At 41.2% G+C, this 14194-nt stretch overlaps 1 protein-coding gene across 1 annotated transcript; it reads right to left on the bottom strand.

Annotated features, from left to right (window-relative positions):
* Positions 1–442: 442 nt before the first annotated feature.
* On the bottom strand, positions 443–13786 carry LOC124798612 (60S ribosomal protein L37). The gene is made up of 4 exons (XM_047262089.1): positions 13648–13786; positions 13146–13281; positions 640–724; positions 443–537 (listed from the first exon to the last, which is right to left on the bottom strand). The coding sequence occupies exons 1-4, from the start codon at positions 13648–13650 to the stop codon at positions 486–488; spliced, it is 276 nt and encodes a 91-aa protein (XP_047118045.1). The 5' UTR covers positions 13651–13786; the 3' UTR covers positions 443–485.
* Positions 13787–14194: the final 408 nt, after the last annotated feature.

The following is a 14194-nucleotide window of genomic DNA, read 5'->3' as shown; positions in this document are numbered from 1 at the left end:
TTCACATTTGCAATGGCTTATCTCACTCTTACATTAGCCTGTGATCTTGCAATGCTCATCATTTAAATGCATTACCTAGACAACTACACTAATTGTAATTTGGTGTTGCAGTTTTTTCCATCAGTATATGTTACTAAGCTTATTGTAACATTGATAAATTACTCCAAGTTTAAATGTACTCGTCACAAAACAGTTGCAGCTTCTTTGCTCGTGAATAATTTCGTCAGGCACTACTACCATTTGAAGTAAGCGAATACTGTGTGACAAATGTAAAAGATGCTGTAAGTAAATGCACAGGAAGCTGCACAAAAAGATGGTGGAGAACGTAACTTTATACACTGAAACTATCAGTTCCCAACTTATCTCACTTCTGAAAAGTGTCAACATTTTCACAAATGATAATATTGGGACTTTAATTATTAGACAGATTGAAAGACACAGCAAATGTACAAATTAACTTTATTTCAATACTTCATTACATGAACTCAACCTGAAACTTTACGAGGAGCTGGTTTTCCACCTTCACGGAAACCATTCCTGGAAAATAAGACAGAAGTATATAATCACAGCCAGCAATCAATAAAATTTTTAAATAGCATTTACATAGAAAACTTTGGAAGCGCTAGTTAGGTAACATACCTGAATCTCCTCCGCACAATTTTCAATGTGCGCATCCTGCCAGTGCCAGTAGTCTTCCTGCGTTTAGCTTTCACACTCCAGTTATCTATAAACAATGTCAAGTAATATATGTTTTAGTAGGGTTAAAATTGAATAAAACATTTTCAAAAGAGGTTAAAGAAACAAAGCACTATGGGTAGTCTTTAGAATTTAGTTCAACAGAAATTTACCCAAAAATTACAGAAACGAAATTCACAGATTTGTATGTTATAATTCTATTAGATTAAAATAATGCACAGTAAGAAAATAGTACATAACTACAAAGATACTGGACTAGTTATGTTTTTGATTTCAAGGCAGCTGACTGAACAGTAAAAACTGAAGAGACTTTCAGTAACTTTGGTAAAATCTTTGCATTTCCAAAACCAAGCATACAAAGCACCTGAAAGCTAATGATCAATGTGTATCATCAGTTCTGAATGATTGCAGACTTTCTAGTACACTGACTTAAAAAAATCACCCGCAGATACAGAGAAACAATTCAGGAAACAAACTAGCATATAAGACTTGTGGTCTTAGAGTTTGAAGTAACTAACAACTACAGTGTCTTGCAAGAAAAATTACCCTCCACTATTCACAACTAAACCTTGGGCTCTCATACAAGGGAGTAAGGTATGCAGCCATAAAAATTTAAAGCAGTGATATATTAAAAACAATCCTGAAAAAAATTGGAATCACTGACAAGCATACAGCACAAAATTTTAGACCAGTCCAACTACCAAATATCAATGCCAATTAAATCACCAACATTACTGTATTATCAGGAAAATTTAATATGATACATGCTAAAATTAAATGCCTTAGGTACAACAACTTTGACCCACAGAACATGACAGTAACAGCACACACAGCTACTAAATAAAAAGTGCCAAAATTAGATTACAGTAACGTAGAGCATTTACTACAGTTTGTGATTTCTTACCACAGTCACAAACAAAAGGTCACTTTTACATTTCAGCTGAAGCACATTTGTTGAAATGTACCATTGACATGGGGCACTTCTTTCTCTTCTACAATTGGGACTGTTCTCTCCTGCAACCTCCACAGACTATATTCACCTTTAGTCCTCAAATTCCAACATTTTGATGTCCATATTTCCAAAATCTGACATGGAGGTCTTCCACGTATTCTTAGTCTTCTTAATGGCACACAATTTGTTGTGCGTACTGAGATTATGCCATTCCATCTCCCAAAGCTGAAAAACTGCAGCGAAATAATGATCGCAAGTTATTACGGGGATGCTGATCTCCAAAAGCAGTTTCCGTGTAGCTTGTTTGGCCAGGGACTCCTGGATGGCCACTACCAAAGGATGGCGGGGGTAGCACTGGTCAATAGCTTGTGGGCTGCTTGAAGAGTCAGTACAGAGAAGAAACGATTCGCAGCACATGAGCACATGCACTCAAGAGCACGAGAAAATGCTGCCAGCTCTGCAGTGAAAACACTGCAGCCATCTGGCAAGGAGTGCTCTTCAACATGTCCTCCATGAACACAGCAAAGCCAACGTGACCACCAGCCATCAGTGTAAACCACTTCATGGTCTGGTACATGTCAAGAAACAAGAGGAAGTAACAGAAGAGAGTCACAGGGTTAACTGAATCCTTAGGACCATGTGAAAGGTCCAGGCAAAGCTTCTGCTATGTGTACATCCTGGAGGTGTACATGAATGGACCTCGAGTATAGGTGATAAAGGTAAGGACTCCACTCCAGACAGAAGAGATCAAATGCAAACCACAATCTTAAGCCCTGACCTGGGCCTCCGATGTGGGAGATGAACTGCCATGGGTGGAAAAAGGAGGCATTAATTCAGATGCTCAGCAGTACTTTGAAGTGTGCAAAATAACTGGCGAGCAGTTGTGCATGCCTAACCATCCATGGAGGGACTGGCCTCCACGAGGAGGCTCGAGTATAGTGGTCAACAACTGTGTTTGCGTCGGTAGATTAAACACCACTGATGTTTATGTCAGTGACACTTAGCAGGGCCTGGTACCCACAAACCCACCTGATCTTCGTCCAGACTTGGGAAGGTGACATGGCACCCAATGGTCGAGACATACCTCTCCCCAACATACCAGTTTCAGTCTTTAGAAGCTGGCGAACATGGGCACAGTGCCATTTAAAAGCTATTAGGTGCCCTAGGGAAGGGTGTTGCTTATGTTTCTGTAGGGTTCATCGACATTAAATAATGTCCTCAGCAATTTCCGGCGACCACCAAGGTACTGACTTTCACTGGGAGCACCCTGAAGAACAAGGGATCGTGTTTCCTGCTACAGAAATGATTGTTCTAGTGATCTGCTGAACTACCACATCGATGGTACCATATGGAGGAGGTTCAACGGTGACAGAGGTGAAAGCTTCACAGTCTGCCTTGATTAAAGCCCATCTTGGCAGATGTCTGGGGAATGGTGCTGGGGGAAAACAGGAAGATGGGAAAGTGGTCAATATCACAAGTCATCGTGGGTTCTCCAGTGGACAGATGGGAGACGTCCTGGGCTGCACTGGCCGAGTAAGTGCCATGAGCCACACTGAAATGTGTGAGGCCCCAGTATTTAAGAGGCAGGCAGAGGTCAAGCTGAGACAGGAGTTATGACAGCTCTACCTCAGCCAGTAAGCACAGTGCTAACCCATAAGGGGTTATTGTCATTAAAATCTCCCAAAGTAAGAAAGGTTTAGGGAGCTGTTGAATCAGCGTAGCCAATGCATTCACGGGTATGACAGTTATTTCCTGTGTCATCCTTATCCTGACAGCCACAGCTTCAAGAGTAGTTTGAAAGGACCCAGGTTAACTGCATACTGAGTTCAGGACAAGCTCCACCTGACACTATTATAGATGCTAAGTTCTTGTAATATCCCTATAGCCGCAGAGGACAGGGGTATGCACTGCTGGGAACCAGGTTTCCTGAAGTGCAAGAAAGAAGGTGTAAAGCTGAACAGTTACTGCAGCTCAGCCAGGTGGTGGAAAAACCGCAGCAATTCCACTGGAGGATGAAGTTACCATGCGGTGGGGAAGGCATGAAGCACACAAGGAGGAACATACACCTCAGGGTCACCCACTGCCACCAATTGATTATTTGTATCCACTCCTATTGCAGATGAGGCAGCAATGAGATTCAGGTCCTCAGGGGACACTGAGATCTTCACCTCATCCACAGGTGCAGAATTGGTAGGAAGTGGTGGTGTTGGGCCACTGGAGGGTCCTTTTTCTTAGCAGCCTTCTTTGCTTGCTTGCCCTCTCGCTCCTCTATAGGGGCTCACTGGGAGGACTTCTGTGAAGTAGCTTCAGGCATGGAGGAGCAGCTTTTGACTCCTTTAGCCACTGGCAAGTGTCCACTGTGGCATTAGTGGAGAGCTTGCGAGAGAGGGTCCCAAAGGACCCTTTCCACACGAGAGGAGCCGGAGTAGGCTGTTTCTTCTCCAGCTGGGGAAGAGAGGACCAATGCCCCCTGCATTTGTGGTGGGGGCCTTGCTACCAAATTAGGTACTTTGGGAGCAATGGAAAGATTTTCCCCCTTCCATCAAACGGGCAGATATATTCTGGAGGTCCAGAGGACCCACTGTTCATGGCACAGAGTGTGATACAACTTGTACTTGTGACCGCAATGGTAATGTAGCTGCAGCATGTGTGGATGTCAATCAAATGGGGTGTAATCTGTCCAGGGTCTTGTACTCCACGATTTCCCGCTCCTTATGGAATACCGTGCAGTCTAGCGAGCTGGGCAAATGCTGCTCTCCACAGTTGATGCAAGTGGGAGGTGGTGCACATCTGGGTGTAGAGGACGTCTGCAGTCTCAAGATGTCACACTGGAAGTGCAGCGGGAAGATGTGCCTGAACTTCTAGCACTTCAAGCACTGCACAGGGTGAGGGACGTGTGGTTTAATGTCACAGCAGTAAACCAGGCACCGGTACTAACCCTGTTAGGTCCCCTGTAAATGCATCAGATGAAATAAACACCCTACCATTCTACATTGGCGTGCAGCTCGTTGTCGGACTGCAAGAGGAGGTCATGATGGAAAATAATCCCTTGGACCATGTTGATACTTATGGGGAGTGATGGAAACAAAAATAAGACCCAGCAGGTCACAAGTAATGCCTGGGACTGGGCTGGGGATGCTGTCTGAATCAACAATGCACCACTTCTCATCTTTGACAGTGCTGTCACTTCCCCAAACTTATCCTCAAGATGTTCAACAACAATTGAGGTTTCATAGGTAGAAAGTAGTCCCCGTCCATTCTGCTACAGACTAAATACTGAGGCTAATATGGCTCTTCTTTCTGTAGCCCTACATTCCTCCCATGGTGTAGCAAACAATTTAAGAGTCATATCTGTCAGCATTGTACTCAATCTTTCCCTTCTTAGAGACTGCTGGCACCATACAGTCACCAGCAAGAGATGACTGTCCACTTCATTGCGGGGCATCCACCCTGATGCCAACCACTCCGATCAGGGGCTCTCCCCACGCACACCACAGCAAAGACCACCTGGTATGATGGCCGTTGCCTGTCTTCCTGGGGCATCAGGACTCTAGACATCTACTACTCTTTGGCATATGTGAGGAGTTTGCAGCTCACCACCACAACGAACTGGCTGCTGTGCTGGGTATTGAATGCAGAGGAATCCAATATTGTCATGGGGCAAAAGAGGACAGAAGATGACATACTCCAGAAAGCGTCCTCACCCAAATAGTTGAATTACAGGTGGAGATGCAAAGCCAAGACAAGAGGTTCAGGAGATTGAATCTAAGGGCACTATGTAAGGTGCCCTTCCTCATATGGCTCGCACTTCTGTAGAATTTGGAAAGTGACAGTTCAAACCATAAAATGGGACCTTAACTTACAGGATCAAAAAGTGAGAGACTCCTTTTAGTCACCTCTTATGACAGGCAGGGATACCTCAGGCCTATTCTAACCCCAGGAGGCACAGTGGGAGGGGGTGACACCTGCTGTATGTAATACCTAGGATCATCAGCAACACTGCATATAAAAAAGTTGATCCCCTGGGGACCAACCCTTCTCAGGCTAACAAACTATTACTGTTTCTTCGTCTGTCAAAGCAGAATCATCCATACCACAATAATCTAATTTAGATAAAATCTACTTGCCAACTGGCAGCAGAACACACAAAGTGAGATTATAATTAGGTAAGCTTTTGGAGCCACTGCCCAATCTCAATCATCCCATGTCTACTGCAACTGTACAAGATGCCTTTACCTCAGCAAGGGAACATGGGCTGGGAAGGAAGAGGAGTGAACGGAAAGGACCAGAGAGGGCTACAAAAAGGGGTACATTTCAGGATAGTCACCCAGAACCGTGGGTCAGTGAAGACTTACTGCATGTCAAAATTGATTGTTTTTGGTACACCACAATAATATGTACCAGTTTTAAGTGACATGTCATACTTTACTATTTCCATGGCCTTGGCAATTTTTTCTCTCATTTTTAGTTCAATACACTTTTGGAAGTTCACACCATATTACCAAAGTCATAAAAACTTCCTTTCTGTTATTCAATGAAATATATTAAATGTTCAAATCTATCCAAGTGTAGCCATTAATGTAAAACAGTTTTCTACAGAAGGTTTTGCTTGCTGTACAAAGGATATTTAGATACAGAGGCTCATGAATGGAGGAATAAATCTTATTTCAGTGAATATTAAAAAGGCACAATTTAAAACAATAGTTTTTAATTTGCATATCACAAAGCAGTATTTAACAGCAAGCTTCACAACAGTGAGGAGCCCATAGCCAGCAACTGCCCTACTGCGGAACTTTATTGCTTACGTGCCGGCCAATTAAGGGCATGCAGAATAAGTTTTTCAATGGCAGAATAGAATTTTGGGAAAATAGTCACCCATTTAGAATTGTGTCTAAAACACTGATATGTACATGGAAGTATTTTCATTTTTTTTTTTAAATTGCAGCACATATGTTTTGCTCCATGTTCATGAGACACTAAACATGCCTGATAGTCTGCCTAACCAGAGATAAGATTGAGCACAAGATAGTTAACTTTTCTGTTGGCTACCTTGAAAGAGTTGACAGATTTTTAACAATTTGTACAGTTTTCTTTGTGAGTAAGTCCATATGTTAGAGTCATATCTGGTGAAGTCATGGAGTTTTCATGCCTTCCACATGCAAAGAATTACTGTGAAGGTATTTAAAAAGTGTGCATTAACGCAAGATAGTAAAGGGTACTTTGAATTTGTCTTATTCATCATCTACATCAATATTTGACATCTGCATAGTGCCTAGCCTCTACACTGGTATATGTACACTGATGCTGTCATACCTAAAAGAACTATCTGGAATCTAACAATACAACAAAAATGCTGGGGTTACAAAATTTGAAATACTGTAGCAGATGTTATGGTTTACAATTAAGAGCAGGACCATAGGTACTTTGTTATGTTGTGCAATGAACCTCCCTAGACTACCCTCAAGATCTGACCAACAATACTGCAATAGGATCTGCTGTTTATGTAGCACAGGGAAAAATTAAAAATACTATTGAAACTTGTTGAAAATAAAAATATGGGCTTGTCCACAGCTTTCATGTAAGACCAAATATCTCTGAATAGTGTTCTAACAGCAACAAGTGTATACACTGGCAAGGTAATTCACAAGGCAATATTTTCCAAGCATTGCAGATGCAAGGATAAAATGAAAAACATGGTGAGTGTAGTAACTATCATCATCATGTGCATCAATGATTAGGAGACTCTTAGCAACCCTCTGTTTGCAGATGCTATGATTTACTGTCTTGTAAAGCCATCAGATGATCAAAACCAACTGCAAAAAGATTTTCCCAAGGTATCAGTATAGCACAAAGTGGCAACTGACTAAACGATTAATGTGCAAAGACATCCATACGAGCACTAACATGGTGTATACGCGGACAAGAAAAAAAATTTCCCAGTTAAAATTACACTTTCTCCTGGGTGAAAATACACTTTTTCCATGTTACGTGACAGTATACTTTCCCTCGGAACTGTAAAACTTATCAATTATTTGCTTATACACCGGCATAGAACTTCCCGGACCTTTAGAAGACCAAACTCGGTATCTATATAACATTTTGGAAACATCTTTGATGTGCAGCAACATGTACACTGCGTAATTTCGTATTACGAAAGTAAATTTAAATTCCACCAAACGCCACATGTTACTTTCCGAAGCATTGATACTAAGACTGCAATGTGCTTTTGTAGCTAGTCACAGCTTGTCACGTGATCTTGCCAGCTGATGACACTGGATCTTCTAGCGTAGGATACGTGATGTAGTCAGCCAATAGCAATATCATTGTTAAGTAGTGCGTACACACAAACACAAATAGGAAAAGTTGGTGGTTTTAATTGACATACACAGCGTTACTACAAGCAAAGCTTTCACATATAATGATTTTTTTTGCGCATGTGTTACACTTTAATGTGTCAGTAAAATTTTTAATAAAGATGTCTGATCTGAGCTCGAAATTTTTCTAAATGTATGTCCTCGAAAGACTATTTTTAAATGAGTCAAACGCTCTGTGATTTGAGAAATTCATCGTACATTCTCGCACATAATTCATCTTGCATAAAAGGTAATTTACTTTGAAAGTAACACTTTTCAAACAACCATTCGCAATATTTTCCCGTGACCTGTTAGAAATAGGTTCGTTTCGGTAGTTGCCAGAGAGCGCCAGAAACAGGCGTCACCGCGCTTGCGCACCTACGATGATGCAGGAAGCCCGTATGTTCGTAGGTGTAAAACATTAAAAAATCTTAAACTATGTCATAAAAGAAATAAGACATCAGAGGATACTCCAAGAACATCAGAATTTTGTGAACCATACTAAAATGCGTAATTCGGCTTAAAGTGCACATTCGTATGTCCAGATTCGGATGTAAATTTTCTTGAGTACCGGTACTGTATTATCTCATGTTTGGTTCTTTATTATGGCATAATGCCATACGTGCTAGAAGATGAAAACATGCACTTTTGAAATGCAGCAAACAGTTGAAACTAGCCCATAGTATGGAATTAAAAGCTTCGTTTTAGATAAATTGACTGCCCCAGTTTTAGATAAATTGATAAAAGCCAAATTTCCTTTGCAAATCGACAAAAATAACTTCATTGCTCTGCAAGGCGATTAATGCTCGACTGTCAAAGGTGGTGATAAAACCTGAAACTAATACCTTCCGTAATGATGCGAACATATTTTAATTCATTTGATAGTTCCCGGCCATAGATATCCGTTTTGCTTTCATTTAATGTGAGAGCAATAAATGAAGAGGAAACAGCAAAATCACTAAATGTAAACATGGATCACGTGGAGACTCCCCACTACAACTCTCAACTTCTGTCGATCAGCCACGGATCTCCAACATTTCCGAACCGGGGCAATATTAGATAGTGGCACCTAACCACATGTCTGTAGCCAGAAGCAGGAGAAGGTACTACTCATACGCGACTCAACTGCACACACACACAAGAGCCTGCCCGCAACTGCTCAAATACAGTAAACAGTTGTGACGTCACGCTCATCGGAGGCAATTTGTTGTTAGGAAGCATTGCATAGTCTTCCCAAAGCCTTTGGCATACTTTGCAGTCGCAAACGCTTACATGAGCACTATGTTTTATTATTGTATATGGCGTATTTCCTTTGAGACTTAAGTTTTATTTTGTTTTTCTTGTCTCGTTCACATTTTGTTGCTTCAGTATTCTGCAGTAGCAGGATACAATAATATCCTTTGTTAGAGTATTGGTTCTTACACATCAAAATCACAAAAATTTAACTGAAAACTGAAACAATGAAAAATTCCCGGAATTCCGAAAAATTTCCGGGTTTTTCCCAGATCTCCCAGGTCGTATACACCCTGACTAAATATTTGTTACACAATACTCTCACAAATCTGAAGGCTCGAAACCCAACTAAATACTTAGAGATTACAATTACAAATAAATTGGAACAGTCACATAGACAATGCTGTGGGGAAAGCAAGCCATAGACTGATTTATTGGCAGAAAACACATCTGCTAAAGATACTGCCTACACCGCTCTTTTCCATCCTCTTCTGGAGCATTGCTGTGCATTGTGGGACCCACATCAGATAGGATTTACAAAGTACATCGAAAAAGTTCAAAGAAGGGCAGCTAATTTTATATTATTGTGAAGGAAGTGTGAATGGCAATAATTAAAACACTTTTTCACTGCGGCAGGACCTTATCATGAAACATCAATCACCAACTTTCTACTCTGTTTTGAAAACAAAATGATAAAAGAAATCACAGCTCACACAGAAATATTAAAGTATTAGTTTTTCCCTATGCTCTCTTCACGAGAGGAACAGTAGGTTAAAGAAGTAATGATGCAGATCCAAAATAACAGTACTTGACAATGAGTCAATATTGCTTTGCAACATTATACCTAGATATTTAGTCGACATATCTCTCAAGCAGCACACTAATGCATTCTAAAGTTATGGGTTTGCTTTTCCCATTCACCCACATTAACTTACATTTCCTAAATTTAGATCTAGCTGCCATTCAACACAGGCTACAAATTTCATTTGTCATCTTATATCATCTTACAGTCACTCAACGATGACACCTTCCCATCCACCACAGCATCAACAGCAAATGAAGGCACTGCTGCTTACCCTGTCCACTGAATCATCTACCACCCATCTGCTTTGACCCGTAACGTCACAAATATGGCGGAAACGACCATACACCATAACTCCAATATGGCGCCTATGACGTCATTACGTAAAAATGATAAAACACGAAAATAAATCGAAACCCCCCCCCCCCCACACACACACACACACACACACACACACACACACACACACACACACACACACACACACACACACACACACACACAAAAAAACCACAAACAAACAAAAACAACCAAAAGAAAGACCCAACACACCCACACCCCCAACCCAATCTCCACAAAATAAAATACCAATAAACAAAAAACCAAACACAAAATAAAAAAATCTCAATCACACAGTACAACCCCACAAAAACTGCAACAAAATAGATCCTCCACAACTAAATCACAAACAAACACTCCCCCCCCTCCCCCACAAACAGTACCAACTATTAAACCACCCCACTCCAATCTGCAGCCACCCACCCAAACCACCATAACCAACCACCTTCAGCCTGTGCATCTTACTAACAGCCCTTCAAAAATCCGGAAAAATCCCTCAGGGACACTCTTCTGCCAACAGTACTCATCTAAATGAGACTGAAGGTTGGAAGAGTGCCTCTTCCCCCTCCCAAGAACTGACTTAATGGCCCCCCCACATCCCCTCTATAGTATTCGTATAAGCCCCCCGTCTCAATATTTAAACTCTAAACTACGGTTAACAACTAAATAATTGTACCCCCTATAAGAAAAAGCATCAAACTGCAGTGGAACCCAGTTATTTAACTTCTCAATTAACCCCACCAATTCCACCTTAGATCGCTCCTCCACAACCCTGAAAACACATTCTGAACACCTACACCCGCCCCCCCCCCCCCAACACCCAGAGACCCCTGCCATACTTCCTTTTCCTGAACTGCAACTCATCCACCTCCACAACCCCAGACCCACCCAGCTTATCCCTGTACTTAATAAACTCTGAACATACTTCACGAAAAAAACCAAAATTGGTCAAGCACATTACCCACTCACGCCAGTCTCATGCATGCAAAAACTTTTAAAGGATCTATAACAGTAGTACGTCAACAACACAATCTCACGCATGCCCAACCTAGACTTCTTGAACCAGGAACCGCAACACGTGGAGCGCCACAGGTTATCCCTACGGCACCGCCACATACGACCGCCACTGGTCCGAGACGCCGGAACTTTTGCCACTCATTTCCGACAGACAGCACACTTTACCTCCTCCACAATCTACCCAAAAAGCTGTAGAAATTTGATCAGCTCCAACTAAGTCGCACCCATCATAGCATGGAGTCTCACACTATTTTATCGGTCATGTCCATACCTAAGAAGACCAACAAATTCATTTACTCACATTAACATATGACGTACAGTGAACAGCACTACAGGAACTTTCACACAAAACCACTAAATCAGTAACTCACTGAAACCAATTCCGCTCTAAACACGGCCAGAACCTGAACCAGCCACTATAATCATTAAGACCAAACTGAACCCATTACACCACAGAACACCAAACCCCTAAACACACCACCAGAGGGCGCCATGAACCGCAAATACAATGACACCTACAAACAGCACACTCACAAACCAAACTCCGCACCATCATGACATCACACCACAACAGCCCTATGTCATGGATCAAAGCCGACAGGTGACATCAGACGCTTTGGCCGACCACATTTATGTATATTTAAAATATCAGACCAACGACACTTCCCTGGGGCACCCCTGACACTACCCTTGTATATAATGAACACTCACCAAGGACAACATACTGGGTTCTGTTACTAAAGAAGTCTCCAAGCCACTAATGTCTGGGAACCTATACTGTATGCTTGCACCTTCTGAAACTGTCAGCAGTGTGGCATCAAGTCAAATGCTTTATGGAAGCCTAGGCATCTGGAATCTGCCCACTGTCTCATCTATGGGTTGTAGGATCTCATTGAGACAATAGCAGGCAGAGTTTTGCCTGAATAATGTTTCCAAAAAAGTGCTGATTTGTGGACAAAAGCTTCACCATCTCAAGGACATTTATATCGAACTGAGAATATGTTCAAGGATTCTACAGCAAATTGATGGTGTGTAATGTTGCAGCTGCATTCTTTATCTTTCTTATACATAGGAATCACTTGCACTTTTTTCCACTCAGATGGGACTGTGCTAGATGAGATGACAAAAGCAAGCTAATTAAAGGGCCAATGCTGTACAGTACTCTTTGTAAGAAAGATTTCATAAAAACCTAGCAACTTATCTGCTTTCAACTCTTGTTTCTCTACACCATGTATGCTTATTACTACATTCTCCATACAACAGTCTGTGATGATGGAATGATTCGTTTGTATAATTCTGTAGGAACGGTTTCTTGAAGTCTCGCCGATACAAGAGGATTAAATTCATTATATAGGCCTACTCGAAAGACAGCCTCAATGGAAGTACAACACTATCCTAGATTAAATTGAACATTCATTTGGTGCATTCTCACAGATGTTATACAAATTCCGTTACATCTTCCTGTATTTCGTATGTTTTGTTGCTTGTTTGACAATGACCTAAGTCTAAATTAGCCTACAACAAACAATTTTACAGTCCATCAATTTTCTTTAAAGAGAAACCTGTCTTTCGTGAACACACAACACTGATAATGTCCTTTACCTACTGAAGCTACTAGTTAAGACTTCATCAGTACCAATATTTGTTAACAAATCTTGGTTAGTAAGACAAACGAGTCAATTTAACATCTGGGGCATCCTACTACGGATAGTCTATTAGACAACATATGATTAATATTTCAAAATAAACTTACAACTCCTGAGTTTCCGGCTTGGATATCCACACTGAGCACATTTAGACTTCTGAATGTGGTATGACGATCGACCACATCGTCTGCAAAGCGTATGAGTCTTGTTACGCCTTTTACCAAAACTGGATGTTCCCTTCGTCTGCAAACAAAATACGAATTAAGATTCCATAACAACTTACAACAGTTAACACTGGGGAACAAGTCAAATCAGCATCAACAAAGAATCATGCAAGCCATCAGACAAATAATTAGCAATTAGTAGTGTTCTCGGTTCAAACACAATCTATGAGTAAAATACAGGTGAACATCCCCGTTAGAGCAGTTTTCTACAAACTCCCACCATTTGGCGACCACGCGTACAACCATGTGCAATTGGATTTCACTCATTTTCAATCCATGACAGTAGCGGTACTGCAAGAACTTAAATACAGACATTAATACCAAAAGTAGTATTTGCAGCACATTTAATTATCAAAATTACGTTCAACAGCAGTATTTTACTCACCATGCTTACATATGCCCCACTCAAACGGAAGAACTAGCCACCACCGAAAGAAAACGGAAATGACAAGTCAAAGTATACTATACAACGAACCCAAAGAGTTTTAATAACAAGAAATGAAGTATGAAGATCTATGGCACAGTCTAGCAGTCGCGACACTTCACCTCGATTTTGTTGCCTACTGCACCAGCAGCGTGCCAAGAAACGAGTAAATTAAACTGTTGAGATCGGCATGAACGTGAAAGTGAAACCGAATAGTAGTTGTGAATTTTGGTTTGTACAATGGCTTTTTACAAATGGGAGCGTAGCGGAGCGAAATAGACTGCAGCAAGAAGAAGAAGAGGATAACACACATGTCTTTTTTTAGGTTTCCTGAGCCGTATATACCATCATGGTACTAAACTGTATCGTTAGGGTCCGCTTGCAAACTACATGTATATTAATTATTAATGTTTCGTTTTAGGAGCAGTAAATGACTAGTGAATAGCAGACCAGAAGATCTTACGAAAAAAGACACTGTTCACCTTTGAGTTTTGTCCACTATACGCGA

Source organism: Schistocerca piceifrons, chromosome 5, assembly GCF_021461385.2.
Source record: "Schistocerca piceifrons isolate TAMUIC-IGC-003096 chromosome 5, iqSchPice1.1, whole genome shotgun sequence".
Taxonomy (NCBI): domain Eukaryota; kingdom Metazoa; phylum Arthropoda; class Insecta; order Orthoptera; family Acrididae; genus Schistocerca; species Schistocerca piceifrons.
The sequence above is the reverse complement of the archived record's forward strand: the minus strand, read 5'-3'. Positions and strand labels throughout refer to the sequence as shown.

Excerpts from the sequence above, each read along its gene's own strand:
- LOC124798612 (XM_047262089.1), bottom strand. Across the intron at positions 725-13,145 it reads AAGCCGGAAACTCAGGAGTT|ATAACTGGAGTGTGAAAGCT; the intron begins GTAAGTTTATTT and ends CATTGTTTATAG. Across the intron at positions 538-639 it reads ATTGTGCGGAGGAGATTCAG|GAATGGTTTCCGTGAAGGTG; the intron begins GTATGTTACCTA and ends CTTATTTTCCAG.